Below are 18,963 nucleotides of genomic sequence, written 5' to 3' on the forward strand. Positions count from 1 at the left end.
GCAGGGGCTCGTGAACGCGATCCCTCACGTGTAGAGAGCACTGTGACCACTTGGCATGAGCAGGGCTTGGAAATGGAAAAAAGGAAATGCAGGCACAGTCGGGTGAACAATTCCAGACGTGTCGCGCCCAGTCGCTATCTGCCCTTTCCGAAGCCACGATATCAAAAGAAAAAAGAAGGACAAAGCGCCCCGGCTTCGTCGAACTTTGGCGTACGACGAGGATTTGCGAGCTCGGAATTATACCGGCTCACTATGGAACATGTCTGCGGCTGGAAATTCTCCGTGCGCACAGTTTGTTCCGGGTATGCCTGTAACTCTTCCATTTCGGGAGCACTGTAGGAACAATGTCTCTGTCACGGAATTTCATGGCGCAAAGCTGGCCGCTCGGACTGACAGACAATGGGCCTCAAGTCTCGGTGAGCTGCTGGCCCGGTCGTCGATCAAATCCTCACAATTTGCGAACTAGCCGCTGCCATGGCTCCCACTGTCGTAAAAGCAAGCCTCAATTATGTCAAACCACCAGAGGAAAGCGAGGAATGGCTCCAACACTATATTCCCGGCTCAGTGGGCATCCATCGACTCAAAATCGATCCGCACCATGTGGAGATTACAGACATTCGAAGTACAGAAGAACCATGTCTTCTGGATGTTCAAGGCTTTCAGATCATCAAAGGGAAGCCTGTCGATCGTAGAATATTTGACCAGGACAATACAGACATCGCAAGCCGGATGGCGGCTCAGGCGGTGGAGCTCTTGAAAGAAACGTGAGTGACACGCGGCGATAGCGCGGCGGCGATAGCGCGGCGGCGATGCTTACGTTTCTTCATAGTACCGGGGCATCATATGTGCTGATGTTCAATCATGTTACACGGTTTGAGCCACCAGAGAAGCTCAACGGCTTGTCCCCAGACATGCCAAATGAGGCAATGTTTCCATACATGGGCCCATTTGCCTCTGTGCACGTCGGTACGTATCATCGGTCTTCGCCAGTGTGGTGCACACCAAAACTGAATGTCTGCTTCATCTAGATCAATCATACCGTGGTGGAAGGTACATTGTCAATAATTTCAAGCATATACCTGAAGTTGCTCAGAGGCTCACGGAATCGGGAACCACTTGCCGCTTCGCTGTGATCAATGTCTGGCAGCCCGTGTCGCCTGTCACACGAGACGCATTGGCTCTCTGCGACCGTCGAACAGTCGATGAACAAGACCTTCGACCCTGGCGGAGTCATCCAGATCCCAGTCAGTGGGATCCCAAGCTACCCCTGCCGCTTTCGGAGATTTGGAGACCGATGTACAATCCCAAGCACAAGTGGTATTATGCGAGTAAGATGCAGACCAACGAAGCCTTGCTTATCAAGTGCTTCGATACCAAGCTTGATGAGCACTCGAGAGCAGTGCCACATTCTGCTTTCCGGGCACCGTCGGACTCCGGTCCCCCGCGGGAGAGCGTCGAATTTCGGTGTCTCGTGTTCTGGGACAGTCAGCCGTTCAGCGACGAGACGGCTTTCTTGAATCCTGTGCGGGTGTAGGTCATTCTCGCTGGCGTAGAATTGAGATCTCATGTAGGCAAAGGAAAAGATGAAGTAGTGAACAAGAGAGCACACCACGGGCATCAAATCTCGAATATTGCAGACAGTAAAAAGGCAGACAGTGAACAGAACCTTCTTGAGATATGCAATAGAAGGACAATGGTCAGTGTGTGAGACTGCGTTGGCACATCGTGATGATGGAGGGAATGAGATCAATTTTGCGCAGTATCACTCCACTCACATCCCGCTCACTAAGTGTTTGGATAATTCCTACGCTTGTTTGATCCGATTTTGCACCATTGTTTACAAGATGACGAAAGTGTCGGCTTGTGGGTCACTATCTGCCAACTACTGCAACCTGACTTATCTCTGAAGCACGACTCGCCCACTCAATGCGTGCGCCTCGATCGTCTCGCTATTCGGTTCGATCGCGCGGCTCAGAACTACTTCACACCAGGTATTGATAATCCGGTTTTGCGACATCCTCTCCAGCGCCCTTCCTCACGAGATACTGGTAATCTGGCTTGGCCACATCCTCTTCGTGCTTCTTGACCAAGTATTGGTAGTCGGGTTTTGCTACATCTTCTTCGTGCTTCTTGACTAAGTACTGGTAGTCAGGCTTGGCGACATCTTCGACGCCTTTCTTCACAAGGTACTGGTAGTCGGGCTTCGCAACGTCCCCGTTTGGCATTGGTGCGGCGAAGACGGAGCTCAGAGAGAGCGAGAGGATTGCACAGGTATGTTTGATGCGCATCTTGTCTTGGTTTGATTTCTTTGAAAACACTGAATTTGTTTTTGTTTTGGCGTAAAGGTGTGTGACAATGGGCTTTACGGTCAACAGCTTTATAAGTCTTCGTTCCAATATTTTGGCATGTCCTGCCGGCCATCTCATTACTCGGAATAAATCTTCACGATGTTGGCTATTTCCCATGCGAAATGGTGTGCTACAGTCCTAGCTAAGAATAAGACATAACTTGAGCCGAAGGATTGTCGAATCCGAGTCAAGATTCGGAACATAGATCCAACAGCGATTTGGGCTTTCCAGATCCTAGAGATCATTGACCTCAGCTCGGAAAAAGACATGCTCACCCTTATGCTAATATTTTCCGTTCCCCGGAGCAAATCTGCCGAAGACGTGCACGTTCCTAGCCCCAGCACTTGGCATTCCAGAAAGGTCACGTACATCATGCAACTGCCTCAATTCGATTGCATTGCGCGTGGACGGACAAGATGAACATGCTCCCTCGATTGCAGAAACTCCAGGAGAGTGCACTGAAGACGTTTGCTGCAAAACGAATCGATCTTAATTCGAACATTGAAAATGCACACCTGCTGGCAGCAGATGAGACCAAGATCGATGCTGAGCTGCGGTTCGATAAGCCACAGCGCAAATGGCCCAGACGCACTTGCAAAATCATGTTGATGCTCTCGTGCACTATCCTGCTGTGGCTGTACATCCAAGCTGTGAGAAGCAAAGGCGAGACAAATGGAGTTCTCTTTCTCGGCAACGAAGGTAAACCTCCGGCCCGCTATAGCCTGCAATGCGATGAAGCTGACTGGGCCGATACGAAGTCATCTACAGTGACGCACCTACTGCGCTAGAAACTCACCCCTTGGATCGTGCCGGCTTCCATCGCAACGATGGAAGCGACCCAGATACGGCATTCGAAAGCAGACCGAACGAGAAAAACGACGCAGCATGGCATCACATCCTGAACGTGGGCATGATCGCAATCACGGAAGAAGAGAACGCGCGTCTTCCAAATGGCGGCTCATCAAGGGTACGAAACGATCCTGAACACCGCGTTGTGCTCCTCTCACTATTCCACCAACTGCATTGTCTTGTAAGTTTCGACCGAGCAGTTCATCTGGTCCTTCCAAAAAAGACAAACTTTTCTGACAAAAATCTTTCCCATCACCAGAAATACCTCCGTGATCTTATCTACGACTTTGATGAAGGCGCCGTAATTCCAGGTGCCAGAAATGAATATCAATTGATGCACGGCGACCATTGCATCGACTATCTGCGACAAGTCCTTATATGTCACGGCGATCTGACGCCGATTAGGCAACATTGGGAGCCGAGTCTCCACGCTTATGCCGCGGAACAGGAAACTGTTCATCAGTGTCGGGATTTCCAGAAGATCTGGGAGTGGGCTGCGGAGCGGAATACTACGGGCCTTCGAGCAGACGGCAAGCACGAGAAGCACGAGAAGCACGAGAATGAATAGACAAGAGGAATCAAAGGTACTTTGGAGGGGACAACACCGTTTTGCATTACGCTCTGCTGCAGGCAGAAGTTCGCGTTCTAAGTATTTGTTTTAGTGTAAGGTGACGGATATTTGGAGTTTTAGGTTTTTGGCTCACTCGCCTTAGGAAATGGAGGTTTGTTCTGGAACGAAGGATCATTCGCCATGTCATGTGCCGAGGTCGGAGAATTGAGGTGTTTCTGATGGGTCGGGATTGGAGAGTGATGCACTGACCACATAAGTACAAAGTAGAAACGCACGGATTGACAATAGAGCAATAGTACGGCAGATGACCAACGGGGAAAAGAAAGCAGTAGAAATAGGGAAAGTGAGAGTTGCAATCAGGGAAGATGTCGAAAACAGCGGCACAACAAGAGCGCTCTAATGAAGTCGATGAGCAGAGATCGTGAAAAGTGCTGATATCTGACGGATTTACAATCGATGCCCCCATTGTCATTCTGTTCCATGAGGCTGAAGAGACAAGGTCAGGTCGAGGAGAGACACATGCGATAGAGCACACTGGACGAATTGGAGCTTCAGATACTCGAGTATGAGCAGCGTGGGTAAGGGTAAATGGAGCAAGGCAGCTTCACTTGCTTAGCGGATAAACTATCCTTCGAAGTGCAAACGTCGGCACAGGAGATTATACAGAAGAAAGAAAACATCGGCAAAGTTAATAATCAGCAAAAGGCAAGGAGACTGGCATCGATTGTATGGTCTTGTCGAACATGCAGGACGCTCGCTCTGCGTTCGACCGAGTTCTCGGTCATTCTATGCGTCACGCTCCGCTGCATGCAGGCGCTCGCTTCGGGCGTCGCCCAGCCTCATCGTTTGCACCTGACTGATCTTAGGCGCGCTGAGCAAGCTTGCGTTACGTTGAAAATCAGCCGGGTGCCGCTTCTGCTGTTGTTGTCAAACGCTCAATCTGCTTCAGTTCGATCTTCAATACACAAACAACCGAACCATCCGCCGCCAGCCGCCTCAGCTACGACGCCAAAACGAGTGGATCCGCTTCACCATGGCACTGACGTGCGTCCCATGCAATCGACAGTTCGCCTCCGACCAGGCTCTGCAGCAACACACCCGCGATTCTCCAGCCCATTCCGCGCCAGTCGCCCGCCGTGACTGCATTCGCAACTTCGCCTCCGCTGAGGCCCACCCGCAACAAATTCGAGCCTCGCCTGCCCATCACAAAGCCGTCAGGCCGAATCAGGTCTCATTCGACATGCGGCCCTCGCTGCACGACGAAGTAACGCGCTTCCTCGCAGATTACGGCATCTCCTTCAGCTTCCTCGCAAGCGACAACTCCAGAAAGTGTGTTCGCGAATTCGACTCGCCTGTCATCGGGTCATTCGTATGCACCAGCAGTGCTTGTGGGTTTCGCAAATGGACGAGCAAGCAAGTTGCCATCACCATCCGCATGTACAAGGGGCAGAAGTACAACGTGAGAGTTTACTATCAGCGCTGTGAGAAGTGTCACTCCCGTCGTCGCCCCAAGCTGGATGTGGGGGTGTACGCAGATCGGGTGGCGTACCGTTTGGCGAAATGGTCGGGAGTCGATGTGGAGGATCGTCGGGGCTCAGGCCGCAGTGAGAGACCACACCTGATTGATCTGTGCGAAGGATGTCGCAATGGGCACTGTTGGGTGAAGAGGGCCAGACTGCAGGGCTTGAGGGTCGAGTCATAAGGTTTTCTTTACTGGTTGAAAAGGGAGGGTGAGTTACTGCTCATATTCGGCGACATGCTCCAGGAGCAGAGGACAGTGCTCCATGAGCGAAGCGGTGGGTGATCAAGAGTGGGATACTGTGGGCGAAGCATCAGAATTGCCAGTACTCTGAATCTTCCCCATTGTGCTGGAAGGAATCAACCCAACATAGCGTACTGGACGGCAACCGATACTCACTGTAAGGCCATGAAACATGCGCGGGGGTGAGACGGAAGGCTGAGCAATACAGTGGTTTGCCTTCCACTATGCGATAGCTTCAATAAGGAGGCCCCAAAGCGGCCAGATCGCCATCTCAGAGACTCTGAAACAGACGAATTGTGCCAATGTGACGTACACTATTTGATCGTACTTTACTTTGTAGTACTTCGTCTGCTGCCTCAGGCATCATTAGCTTGGCATTCGGGTAACTTCTCTTTCTTCCACCGCCACCACAACCTCCACCTTCCCAATACTTCCTGGCCGCCCTCTGACGAACAACGACCTCGACCCTATCAACTCCAAGTTCAACTCGCGCCGTTGTTATGGCACCAGAGGCTGACAGATAGTGACGCGTCGGAGACGCATGAAAGCGACCTCTGCGGCCTCGCACCGTCGCACGACATTATTTACGGCTGGCACGAGACGCGCTTCTGGTCTGCCACTCGACGCATTGAACGCCGGAGGATTGGCTCACAATGATCAGCAGGTTTGCTTTCAGCCTTGCGCTTACCTCTTCCAGTCGTTGTGCATGTCGTTTCGATGCTGCGGCCCCCGCATTGTGGCTGATTCGTGGAATTTCTGGGCAATGCTGCGGGCCCGAAGCCTGAATATCATCAATGAAGATAGGACAGCACAAAATTCCATGACACTCTGGGCAGTAACTCCATCTCGCAACCTGCGAGGAGCATAAGGGCCGCGAGCGGGAGTCCACACCCTTATTGACATCCAGCTGAGTCTCGACTATTGAGCCTTGCAGCTCATTGCGCATCTGCAGGCGCCACAAGGCTGTGTCCAGGAGGTGTTACCTCTCCGCCCCAACTATCCCGCACAGCTGGCACATGTGGTTTTATCACTACTTCCCGTCGTGCCATCTCTCGTTTCCTTGTCGCATCGCAAGCTGGACCCATGAGTCTCCTACATTGACTCACTACTGAAACTGCAGCGCACGGCCGGCTCACCTCATTTGCGACACCTCGATTGCGCACAAGTGATGTGCCAGATTCGAGGAGCTTCTCAACATGTCAGGCCTTGAAGGCGGAGCTGCGGTCTTCTCGCTAGTCGTTGGAGTCATCGAGATCATCCACAGAGCTATCGAGATTTATGAGGCTGTCAACGACAAGTCGGGCATTCCAAAAACGCTCAAGAAGGTGTCAGAGAAGCTTCCTTCGGTGGAGGAGATACTCAAAAGTGCGGAAGCTCAGCACAAGGCGGGAGCTCTCAAAGATATAGACAAGGACACGTGGGCCAGCGCGGAACGAGAGGTCGAAAAGTGCAAGCAAGCCTGCCAGGAACTGCACGACCTGCTTCAGAGCGCCTATCCCAAGGCTGACTCGGGCAGATCAGAACGGCTGTGGAAAGGCGCAAAGACAGTACTCAGCGGCAAGGGCAAGACCGCCGAAGCGCTGCTGAAAGAAATCTCGGACTATCTGACCTTTCTGGCTCAGAGAAAGATCGTCAACAACGCTGCTCTGCTTGAAGACATCAAGTCTCTCGTGGAAGAATTATGCCCAGAAACTACGACCACCCACATGCACAATGTCAACGGCGACAATATCGGTACTCTCCATGGTGACAAGAATGTCAATTCCGGATCTGGCTTTCAGTTCACCGGATCGGGCGGTACATACAATTTTGGTGGAGGTATGTTCAAGTAGAATCCTGAACACGGTACTTGATTCTCGCCTCGCGGAAAGAAAGCAATATCGGTGTTGTCGTGGTCCAGGAGGCAGTTTTCGTAGCGAATGACGACTCTGTCGAGTACTTCTCTGGGCGTCCTGTTGTTTTGCAGAAACGATCTGTAATCAGAGCCACTGCTGATTTGATCGCGTGTTCCTAGCACAGAGTGAGGATAACCAGTGGGCTCTACTATCCCTGAGGCATCGACACCATAAACCATTCTCGGAAGAGAACTCTATCATTCTACGAAAGTGGATCTCACGCTCGTACGGCCATTCTCAGAGCCTCACAGTACCAGGTAAGGTCTCATCATCCGGCAGTCACGTGGCACTTATAACTTCATCGATCGAGTGCTGATTTGCCTTGTGTATAGACTCCAGTCCTGTCAGATTCGAGAAGATCTACAAAAGGATATCCAACGATGATCCGATCGCCACATATCAGCGGCTATCGGGGAGGAAAGCTGACAATACAACCAGGTGGTTAGTCGAGCATGAAGACTTTCAATCCTGGCTGTCCGAAGATCCCGCGAAACATCGTCTGTGGCTCTCGGGTAAAGGTGTGAGCGGGCAATGACCAGCCATTTGGCAGAATGCTGATTCAGGTGCACAGTCGGCTCGGGCAAGAGTACTCTTGTGTGCGTCCAATCCCTCTGATGCATTGTACGCGCCCTTTGGTTGTCAGCTGACTTTGATAGGACTACCGTCATCGACGAGTGTCATGCCAACCTCAAATCCGGCGAATCTTCCGCTGTGTTAATGTTCTTCTTCAACAGCCACGACGACACGGCTCTTTCGTTCTTCGAGAGTCTGACGAAGCAACTCATCGCTACCCTGATTGGTATTGACGTGCCGAGTTCCCGGGATATCCTTTCAGCTCTCGAAACGGCATATGGCAACGACATTTCCAGACCTCACATCGCACAAGTCTTCGAAGATCTTGTCGTCCCACTTTGTCAAATACTCCAGCAAATCACTCTGGTGATCGATGGCATTGATGAATGCAGAGCAGCGGAGGTGAAGCAGCCCTGGCATTGGCTGGAGAGGCTTCTAAAACTTGTCCAGCCAAGGATCTTGATCACTAGTGAGGACCAGGCGAATATTTCACCTCGCTTCAAGGGTTTCCACCGAATCCGAATTGATCACCTGCACAACCAATTCGACATTGACACATATATTAACGAGCGGATCGCCAGCAAATCCAGTGCTGGCCAAGTACTGTACGACGAGTCGTTGAGGGATGAAGTCAAGGTGACGCTACATCAGAAAGCTAACGGGATGTGAGTCCATATGCTGCAAGAAGATACGCAGCATTTCTGACAAGCTCAGGTTCCTCTGGATCCATTTAGTCCTGAACATCATCTTGGAAGACTGTGAGACCCCTGCCCAGGTGAGGAAAGCCGTCGATGAAATTCCGCCTGATCTTCAAGCTGTATACTCGCTCTGTCTGGAAAACAGGCGAGGCACCGCGCGTCCCATCAAGGCCAATCTGTTTCTCTGGACTTGCGCTGCGCCCAATCCCTTGAGCATTGGTGCTCTTGGAGAACTGATAGCTATGGATTTAGAAACCGGTCACGTGGACACCGACGAGATTCCCTTCGCAGATGTGCTGCTAAAATCAGGGGCCGGTCTAATTACCCTGGACACAAGCGCCATACCAAATGCACAGTCCGACGAGCATCTCGTTATACCTGTACACTCAACAGTGCGGGACTTCATATTCTCTGAGCGCTTCCGTTCGCTGGCGGCCAAAGCAAGTCACCAGGAATCGTGGCCACTATGTGTCGAGACTGGCCAGTGGAGCGAGAATACATTCCGGACTGCGTTAGGATCACTTTGTTTGTCTCACATCAAGCAAAGAACTTCCCGAGAACTGGGTTCGAGACCACCGCCGACCAGGCTTGTCGTACCTCAGCCTAAGGTACTACAGTCTGTTGCATGGGTCCAGAAGATCCTGATCGGAGTTCGCTCGAAATCAGCAGAGATGACAGCGTTTTTGCCCGTTCCCGGACGTAACAAAACCAGGGTTTCTACCACCAATTTTCTACGTTACTCCATTGAAAACTGGTTGGTCTGCAACACCAATCTCGCATCAGCTACAGCAAATTTCCCATGGCTTGCCAAAGAAAACCAAAAGAGCGACTTACACACGGCAGCAGAATTTTTCGAGGAGATTTCCATCGAACGCAATGATTTTTATGGCATTCATCCTTGGAAAGCTGCCGCTCGGACGTCAAACTCACACCTTTCACAAATGTTCGCGTATGCGGTAGCAAACAACCACGTGCCACTTATGTAAGTTGTCCGAAAACATCGCCGCCGTCTGCCTAAAGAAGTTTTCGACAGCCCTCTTGCGCAACATGGCCAAATGCTAGCCATACACGTTGCAGCCAAAAAGGGCTTCGCTTCAATCATTGAGGAACTTGTCAACATATGCAACGTGAACGCAATGTGTCCTTCAAGAAGGCAGCATGTACTTCACTTTATTGCAGAGAATGGAACGGAGGACTGCCTCCAGCCCATCCTTTCGATGAACCTCGATTGGAACGCCCGCAATCGGGACGGGCGTACTGCACTGTTTGTAGCGATGGTGGCTGGCCATGATGACATTGTGAAAGCCTTACTAGAGGCAGAAGGTTTCGAGGTTGACGAAGAAGCGACATTCTGTCAGGTTCTGCTCCACTGGGCCGTTTATCACGGCCACGACAAGGTCAAGCAGCTTCTGCTGGACACTGGCAAAGCCGCCATCGACGAAGAGAAGGAATGGTATTACGATCTACTGTCGTGGGCTGCGCGGAATGGTTATGACAAGATAGTGCAGCTGCTCCTAGACATCAGCAAAGCCGCTTCTGATGAACAGAATAAATGGTACGACGCTATACTGTCGTGGGCTGCACACAATAGCTACGATGAGATTGTGGGGCCACTCCTAGAGACAGGCGCTGTCAATTCAACAGACAAAGATGGCCTGACTCCATTGTACCGGGCTTCACTTAGGGGTCTCGACAAGGTAGTGCAGCTCCTGCTAGATACAGGCGAAGTCGACGTTAATGCAGCGACCAAAGATGGCCGGACTCCGTTCTACTGGGCCGCACGTTTTGGTCACGACAAAGTAGTACAGCTCCTCATAGAGACAGGCAAAGTCGATGTTAATGCAGCGGACAAAAATGCCGAGACTTCATTCTACCTAGCTATATATTGGGGTCACGATAAGGTCGTGCGGCTCCTACTTGAGACTGGCAACGTCAATGTTAATGCAGCGAACAACAACGGCGAGACTCCATTACATTGCGCTGCATCGAGGGGTCACGAACACGTAGTGCAATTGCTACTAGGGAAAGGCAAGGCCGAGGTCGACGCGGCCGACCATGCCGGCCGAACCGCATTGATCTCTGCTGCGAGTTCAAGCCACGACAAGGTGGTGCAGCTTCTCTTAACAAGGAGCAACGCCGACATCAAAGCAGCAGATCATAAGGGGCAGACTGCGCTGGATTATGCCAGATCACAGGGTCATGAAAGGATAGTGCAGCTCCTAGAGAGACTGTCTAGCGATGATTTTTTCGATAGAACGATGGCGATGATAGAGTGCACGTCTGCATATGGCTCGACTGAGGAATAAAGTACAGAAAGGAGATGTGACGATCTGTAGCAAAGGCGCAGGCCATTGGATGTTGAGTATTGCCCGAAGCTGAACCACGGCCGGAGGCCATGACAGGTCTCGCTTGAGCGACAACGTGAGCGCACGGAACTTCAAGCATGGGACGTGCACGGGGCACCTGTAAGGCACGTGCGCGAGAGGCGAGGAAGGCAGGAACTCGCAGCCATGAGAGCACGTAACCAAGAAAAGCGTGAGGAGTTCCCATTTTCTTCTCGGACCCGTCGAATCGAGAGTGTGTGCGGCTGGTAAGGCGTCAGGCCCAAAAACCAGTTTGAGCCTCGGCCAACCACATTCCAGCTACTCCAGTAACAGGCTATCGTAGACAAGTCTGCTTGTACCGTTCGGGTTGCTCTCTTCGAATCGGTTGTGGAAGTCATCCGGTTGTAGAGCCATTGTATCACGAACACGAAGTCAAGTAGAGGTCTGGTTCTACCCCTTGCTTTCCTTTTGCAGGGCCGGAAGATGGGTGATCAGCCGCCCTTCCTTGACCGGTCTGATTCGCAATCTTTCACGATTATTCATAGCGTTAGATTCAGGTAGCGTTGCATTTCTCCTCCGTGTCCTCGCAGAATTAAAAGGATTATATCGTCGATGAGCAGCACAAGACACCAGCACGATTGACCAAGAGCATGATCGGAGTTCTGATGGCGCCGACGGCCAAACGAAATGGATGGATTCTTCAAGGCACTATGGTCGCGGATAATCCAGATCGGTGTGCAATATGCTATACTGCTGGGTATGTGTGCACAACACTGTTGATCCCCAATATCTCAAAGCTGCTGTCTTCTGCTTTCTGTGTTCTATCACTCTAGACCTCCGTTTGTCCCGTGTGGCCGTCTCGTCCCACTCCCAACTGCCGTCTCATCAAGTTCGCTCGACTGCCAGGTCGATATAGGCTCACGTTCAATGTGACAGCTTCTTGAATATTCGGTCTCCCAGATTGCTCCTCAGTATTCCAATGGCATGGCGAAGTGTTCTGCACCTAAGTACGCCAGACTTGTATGTCAGGCGGAGCTCCAGCGCACGATGCTGTCCCTCAATCCTGAGCCCAAGATGGCTCGAAGTGGGCGCTGAGGCTCTGTCTAGGGGGTGCTGTTTGCAAATTGTTTGCTTTCAACGGGCGTGGATATGCATCCGCCAGATCTTTGCGGGGCCGTCATGCCACATCGTACAGTCCAACCGGCGGGCAAGATCTGATTTGGGCCAGATCTTAGTGCTTCACTATGCGTGGAACGTGATCCTGCTTCATCCAGGGTTTTCTGTCCGATCTGGCATCACAGTCTCCGTCGACCCAGTATCAGAGCCGCGAGAGGACGGAGGCGCACTCCCATAGCCCTCAATCAGCGATGCAACCCTGCTATACCCAGCCTCCTGCTCCTGCTCTTCACGATCATCATTTGCTCCTCCATCCGAAATCGAAGAAGCCCTCGTTGATTGTCACTCATCCAGCTCCAACAACTTCCTCAAAACCTTGACTTCGGCATGATTTCTGTAATTCTTCATCCGATGACACCAAATCGCTTGTCCATCTTCAAACAAAAACTCGCCTCCAATCTGGAAGGGATTCCCGCCTCGAATCACATCCCTCTTCCGAATACCCTCAGGATCGCCCAAGCTTTGTTTGATCTGCTTGACTTGTCCGTTCGCCCACGCGACAGGGCTGATATCTTGCATGTACTCGGGTCGCGAGCTTCCGATATTGAAACTGATATTCATTCCTAGCTTTCTGAAGAGCATTCTCGAAGGGTCCGCGAACATCGGGAAGGGACAGTTCGTGAACTTTTTGTAGTGCGCAATCAAATCAGGTTTGCCGCATCCGATTACAATGATTGATGTGGGGATTGGGATCGAGAAGTATTCTCGCATGCTGATCGATTCTGTGAGAGCTTGGAGGTATGCTTGACAAGCTCCACAGTAGAAATGCCGCACGAAAATGATCAACTGTCGTTGATGTGTAGCTGTCGCGGGATCGTAGAGCGAGCCGAAGGGCATGCCTTTCCCCTCCGCATTGTATATCGGAATATCGTGAACTGCTGCGAGGGTCGCTCGATCGGGACATTCGTCTGAGACCGCTGCACCAATATCGTCATCGGAGTGAAATCGAGCGAACCAATCGTCGGGAGAGACAACATCCAGTTGCTTGTCTCTCGTTGTTGAGCCTGCGTCCCCCGACACGATCGAGGGCGCTGATGTTGCCGTGGTCTCCATCGTCTGGTTTGAGAAGACAGAATCGGCAGCGGTGTGCCTCGAGAACTTGCTGAAGCTGCTGTAATTGGTGCCAGCACTGTTGGGCGTCGTGGGACTGGCAGCCGATGTGTGGTTGGTCTTCACTGTCCTGACCTCTGGAGGAGGATTGTATGGTTTCTCGAAGCGAGATGCGCCCACCGGAGATACATCTCGAATGGCACTATTCGCCCTCCCTCGGTCGTGTGAGCTCATGTCTGCCACCAGCGACATATGGGTCGGAGAAGGATACAGAAAGGAAAAGATGGTGGGAGAGCTGTGTGACAGAGAGAAGAGCCACCCGGCAAATGGGGAGCAGAAGGAGGAAAAGTCACCGCCCTACGCCTCCGTGATCGCGTTGCACGTTCGTCTCAAACGGGCAGCGGTGCATGTCGTGCAACGGGCACAACGAGAACAGAGTGGAGCGCTGGCAGCACGCGCACTCCCGTGTCACACGTCGTCGCTTGTGGCACATCGTGGCGAGTAGAGTTTTCGGTGCAGCGCCAGAACGGGTGGCCCAGAAGTTCTCGACTTCTCGACAGAACGTCACAGCCGTCGCGCGTCCGGCGTGCAGCCATGCGACGAGGTGTGCACGCGAAGTCGCGAGGCAACCGAAGCGACGGCCTCGGGTGGCCGAGAGCTGCAGATTCTGCGACGACCTCCTGCGAGCTCATCCCAGGCCATACGCAGCCCGACGACGACGTGAGGTTGCGTGCTGCTGATCCCGAAACCTGGGCATACCACGCGCGGCGGAGTCCGCTGCTGCCGCTGCTTCTGCGCCCGCCGATAATCTCATCACCGCGGGGCGCGCACAGGTGGAGCCATCTCCGGGAGCAATGCCGTGGACGGCTTTTCGTGCAGGGCAAAAGCTTCGCACGTGCGGAATCGCTCGATCATGCATCTGGCGGACTGTCTCGACGACTCGGCGCTCAACTGCAGGTCATCATTCCAATTGGCACCGCGACTCGCAGAGCCTGGACGCCGGCTTTGCTGGCCAAATTGCGACGTTGTCAATTCAAAATATGCACCAAAGGCGATGAAGTCGAGCTGCTGGCGTTTTGGGCCTCTCGCAACTGTCAAATGTGCCAGACCGCAAAAGCTTGCCACGATGCACAAAGCACCACATGGCGGTGCTGTGTGTATATGCGGCTGCTGAGACAGGGCCAGTGTCTCGAGATTCCATTTCTCTGCTCTGCACGTCAAAGATGATTGAAGTATAAGGATGCAGTCGGCGGCATCTGAAACAAATCGGAGCTTAGATTCGCAATTCTGCATGCCGTTTGCTGGTCGCCGTTCGCTATTTGTGAGCCCCACGAGTCGTGTGTCCAGCGTGCTCGGGTACACAAGATCCGCTGTGCGCGTTCAATGATGTATTACCTTGCTTTTCCCACTGACAATGTCGATGCGCGCTGATTGCACAAACATATCTTGATGAGATCCGGAATCGCAATTTCTCTGCCCTGAAAGGAAGATCGACATGACGAGTTCGACCACTTACCGACCCACATGCAACTGCCGCTGATAGATGTGCTCGTAGGCCACGTACGATCCCCGGTCTCTCTTCACAAGCACTGTGTCCTCGTACAAGTTCGTGAAGTGCGTGTTCGGAGTTGCCATTCTGTCATTGCTGAAAAAGTGCCGCGCGTGCATCCGGCCATCTTCATCCTGCTCTGGTTTCCGATATCATGATGCAGGCCTTCACGTAATGCCGATGCGATGGAGTCGTCCAAAAAGATCTGTTCAGCAAGATGAATATGTTGTTGTCGAGATGCACTTGGAAGAAGTGTTCAGTGTCGACCGAGAAGGAAAGAACCTCGCTCCTTCCTCAAACATCACAAGTCTCGGCACTTTCATCCCATTCGCCTAAATCGGCTTCACGCTAGCTCATGACCTTAAACAGCGGCGTCGCACACGTTTCACAACATGTTCTGTTTACCTCCCCCATACAACCAAGAGCATGGCATCGGGTACGAACGGGTCGTACGAAAGATCCGCGGGCCCGGAGCTCTTCAAATCTCCCACAATACTGTAGGCCAGCAACATTCACAGAGCGGAGCAAACCCCAAAGACTGTCTCAACAAGTCACAATGTCCTCCATCGTGCTATCTTCCATCGAGCCTGAATCCATGAGGTGAGGTCAGTCGTACTGCTGGGATATCTCACGATTAGTATAATTCCCATGCTCCACAACAAGATCTCTCCTAGCCTCCAAGGTTTGTGATTAGTGAGCCAACACCTATTCCCTACAATGCACACTTAAGCTTATCGTGTCTGGCGTCTGGCGTTGTTGCTTGGGTGCCTTGTCGTTTTGATGAGTGACTTGATTGTAGACGACACCTCAACATGTCAATCTGATCGAGGTGCCTTCAAGGTCTGCGGACTTGGAGAATATGTGGACGTTGAAATGTTGTGTTCAGTTTCATAAAAATGCATTCGCCATGATGCTGCATATGCAATATACTAGAAATATGTCCATGAGATGAATTCTCTTTCCAGATCGATAGCCTTGGATATCTTTGTCAGATCCACCTCTGGACCGTTTGCCCATCTCCACTTCAAAAACCGTCGTCATCATCATTCCTCGTCATGATTAACATCTGTACAAATTTCCTCCTCCTAAATTCTTTTCCATTTCGCTCTCTCTACATGTAGTGTCGAATATCGCGCATGAAGCACGCGCAAATGAGAGAAATGACACCAAATGCAATACTGATCCAATATGGCCATCGGTATGCGAGCGCAAAAGCTTCTTGCAAGTTCTCGATAATGATATCGTATGCCACGTCCTTGCGGAAGACAAGAGGGCTCTGCTCAATGTATGCGCGAAGGTCGGCATATTGTGCTTGGGCGCCCAATGTGAGGAGTCGGAACAGCGTTGGGTAATCGGATGTGATGCCTGCGACGGCGACGTTGAAGCCGGCTGGTAGAACGTACTCAGTCTCGAACTTGTGGAAGAAGGCGTTGTAGTATGCGGTGAAACCGATGGCACCACCAATGTAACGGATCGAGAGGGTGACGGCGGTAACGACACCAATGTACTCGACGGGAGCGACGACCTGCGCGATAATCGAGATGGGAATGATGACCGCACCGATACCGATGGCAGAGAGTGTGAGAATTGCGTAGATTGTGGGGTTCAAGTTGGAGGTGGTGGCAATCGACATGGCTCCGGTGAAAGCCGTCATGAGGGCGGTCCAGAAGATCATGAGTGCAGTAGTGCGTCCTTTGGCGACACCGAACAAGACCAAGCTGAGCACGGATCCGAAAATGATACCGAAACCAATGGGCAGTGTCCTGATACCGATTTGCAGAGGGTCATTGCCGTACATGTTGTAGACCTGGGTGGGCCAGAAGAGCAAGACCACGAAGAAGTTGCCACCGCTGAAGAATGTGATGAGGAGAGCGGCGATCATGGTGCGCTTGTCTTTCTTGAACACACCAGCGGGGACCATAGGGTATGGAGCCAGCTTAATTTCCCACACGAAGAAGCCGATGATGATGAGGATACCGAGAATGAAGGGCACGAGGACGTGAGCAGAGCCCCACTCGTACTATGAAAAAGTCAATGCCTGCCACCTTCGGCCTCGCGAAATGCATTTTCGACTCACCTGACGAGCACCCCATTGCAGACCCATCATGAACAGAGTGACACCGAATGTGCTGAGAAGACCACCGATGTAGTCGATCTCGCGGAGAATCTCCTTGGCCGGACGAGCAGCCTCCAGACGAACGGGATCCTTGTAGAAGAAAACGACCAAGATCAGGCCGATGAAATTCCAGACACCGACGAGAATACCAACGAATCGCCAGTTGCCAGCAGCTTGCGTAATAAGCTGTGCCCAGAGTGGTGAAGGACAGAATGGCAGAATCGTGAAGACGACCAGTCCGACGTACATTCCACGCTTGGCGACAGGGACCAACTCAGCAGTACCAGCGAGCGCGATCAGCTCGTTGAATCCAGCGCCGAGACCGCAGATGACCATACCGCCAATGGCCACGTTCATGTCGTGTGCGGTAGAGACGATGATGGGACCGATGAGGAGACATACTTGGCCGAATGCTGCGACCCAGCGACGACCGAAGAGATCAGAAAGCGCACCGACGAAGGGGCAGAGCGCAGAGTTGGGAATCAGGTATCCGATGACCATCCATAGGTATTTGCCATCGGCACCTCCAATTTCGGCGTAGATGTCAGGCAGGACGGATCCATAGAGATAGAGAGGAATTTGTGAGCCGACCCAGAGGAAGGACATGGCAGTCAACGCCACGAAGAGCTGCCAGCACATCTGGTCGCGTGGTCAGCTGTCGCTCAACTTTCTTCCCGGTCGCACGACGCGCGGGTGTTACCTACGTGAGGGTAGACATTGGGATTGTCCTCTTCGCGGATATCCGCACGGTTGTGTGCATCGCGCTCCTCGCCATATCCCAACTTGTTGTTGAGGTCCTCCACCATGTCTTGAGAGCCATTGCTGCTGGCCGCAGTGCCGTGGCCGGCTTCCGCGTGTTTGTCGTACGTCGCCATGGTCGCGGTATCCAGGTGGTGCAAAGAAAGGGCAGAGCTTGCGGCAACGACCTTCAAAGAAGTACAACCGGGCGCGGAGATGATCTGGCCATCATATAGAGCAAACAAAGGTACACCAGATCGATGCCTCGGTGCTCGCGTCGCATCGCCGCCGCAGCATCTCCAGAAAAGTGGCTGCTTGGCGACGCTGGAGTCCCCACGAACCTCAAAGCTTAAAGCGAGACCGTGCAGGGTCAAGCCAGGCCTCGGCCAGTGCGTTCGTTTCCACACCTGACCTGCAGCGAATCACGCGAGCGAGCGGATGCTTTGTTGCTCAAAGAAGACTCATCGCCGCCCAGCAGGCTTTCACTAACGCCGATCGATTGGGTCTGGTGCCAGCTGCTTCGGGACTCCCCTCATCATGCGCCAGCGATCATTGGTTGTGCTTCCGGAGCGAGGAATGCTCGCTGTGCCGTTATGATTGGATCTTTCGTACGCCAATGCCATCCCTTGCAAACAGAACAAAGCGTGATGAACGTCGCTATTCCGTGGTTCAAGTTATGCAGCGACAGGGTAGACTGCAGCGTCGCCCTGCTGGCATATACGAGTGCAATCAATTCCACTCGGTGACAGCGTGTCGCAGTGTTTGATGAAGGATGATGCATCGGACATGGGAGCTCAATTGACTTTGCGACCGCTGTTGCTGGTCTGATTTGGTACACGGCCCGCCTGGCTGGGACGATAAGAAGCCAACAAGCACAACCAACTCGGCCCAAGACGTGGGTTGTTGCGCTTCGAGAACAACTGTGTCTGAGAACAGACTGGAGAAACCTCAAAGTGCGACTTCCGAAGTCTCGAAGACCGGTACTCTCCGGCCCAGAAGCGTCCAGCGTACACTCTCCGCAGTGGCTGTGAAGCTGGCCCCTCGGAAGAGCTCCAAAGTAGAACCTGCCTCGGACGACCTGTAGACCGCGTGCGCTAGTGGCAATTTCTGGACCTCAGCGCATGTGACAGCTGTGAATTTTATGCTGATGTATGAGGATTGATGCTCGCGAATACGCTGCTCGGTTTCGTACGACCGCGCGTTCCGACATCACACTTACCGGCTCACCACGGCATCGCAACGACGACGATCGAGCTGCTAGCAATGCAGCGCGTGAAAGAATGATGTACAGCTCCACCACGAACGGACATTCGG

The 18,963-nt window shown here is 52.5% G+C and overlaps 7 protein-coding genes across 7 annotated transcripts; 4 read left to right on the forward strand and 3 right to left on the reverse strand.

Annotated features, from left to right (window-relative positions):
- Positions 1-474: 474 nt before the first annotated feature.
- Positions 475-1,534, forward strand: RHO25_012308 (uncharacterized protein; the record flags this gene model as incomplete). Its single annotated transcript, XM_023604958.1, has 3 exons — positions 475-764; positions 830-966; positions 1,029-1,534. 3 exons carry the CDS (start codon positions 475-477, stop codon positions 1,532-1,534), a joined length of 933 nt encoding a protein of 310 aa, XP_023448416.1.
- Positions 1,535-1,982: 448 nt separating this feature from the next.
- RHO25_012309 (uncharacterized protein) lies at positions 1,983-2,288 on the reverse strand (the record flags this gene model as incomplete). Its single annotated transcript, XM_023604959.1, has 1 exon — positions 1,983-2,288. One exon carries the CDS (start codon positions 2,286-2,288, stop codon positions 1,983-1,985), a length of 306 nt encoding a protein of 101 aa, XP_023448415.1.
- Positions 2,289-2,764: 476 nt separating this feature from the next.
- On the forward strand, positions 2,765-3,765 carry RHO25_012310 (uncharacterized protein; the record flags this gene model as incomplete). Its single annotated transcript, XM_065603516.1, has 3 exons — positions 2,765-3,047; positions 3,107-3,378; positions 3,457-3,765. 3 exons carry the CDS (start codon positions 2,765-2,767, stop codon positions 3,763-3,765), a joined length of 864 nt encoding a protein of 287 aa, XP_065459588.1.
- A 1,036-nt stretch (positions 3,766-4,801) lies between these two features.
- Positions 4,802-5,470, forward strand: RHO25_012311 (uncharacterized protein; the record flags this gene model as incomplete). The annotated part of the gene is made up of 1 exon (XM_023604960.1): positions 4,802-5,470. One exon carries the CDS (start codon positions 4,802-4,804, stop codon positions 5,468-5,470), a length of 669 nt encoding a protein of 222 aa, XP_023448414.1.
- Positions 5,471-6,726: 1,256 nt separating this feature from the next.
- RHO25_012312 (uncharacterized protein) lies at positions 6,727-11,002 on the forward strand (the record flags this gene model as incomplete). Its single annotated transcript, XM_065603517.1, has 7 exons — positions 6,727-7,348; positions 7,545-7,682; positions 7,758-7,943; positions 7,997-8,021; positions 8,082-8,663; positions 8,713-9,678; positions 9,730-11,002. The coding sequence occupies 7 exons, from the start codon at positions 6,727-6,729 to the stop codon at positions 11,000-11,002; spliced, it is 3,792 nt and encodes a 1,263-aa protein (XP_065459589.1).
- A 1,476-nt stretch (positions 11,003-12,478) lies between these two features.
- RHO25_012313 (uncharacterized protein) lies at positions 12,479-13,480 on the reverse strand (the record flags this gene model as incomplete). Its single annotated transcript, XM_023604962.2, has 1 exon — positions 12,479-13,480. The coding sequence occupies one exon, from the start codon at positions 13,478-13,480 to the stop codon at positions 12,479-12,481; it is 1,002 nt and encodes a 333-aa protein (XP_023448454.2).
- A 2,426-nt stretch (positions 13,481-15,906) lies between these two features.
- RHO25_012314 (uncharacterized protein) lies at positions 15,907-17,786 on the reverse strand (the record flags this gene model as incomplete). The annotated part of the gene is made up of 3 exons (XM_065603518.1): positions 15,907-16,815; positions 16,873-17,550; positions 17,616-17,786. The coding sequence occupies 3 exons, from the start codon at positions 17,784-17,786 to the stop codon at positions 15,907-15,909; spliced, it is 1,758 nt and encodes a 585-aa protein (XP_065459590.1).
- Positions 17,787-18,963: the final 1,177 nt, after the last annotated feature.

This window comes from Cercospora beticola, chromosome 9, assembly GCF_033473495.1.
Source record: "Cercospora beticola chromosome 9, complete sequence".
In the NCBI taxonomy this organism is placed as follows: Eukaryota; Fungi; Ascomycota; class Dothideomycetes; order Mycosphaerellales; family Mycosphaerellaceae; genus Cercospora; species Cercospora beticola.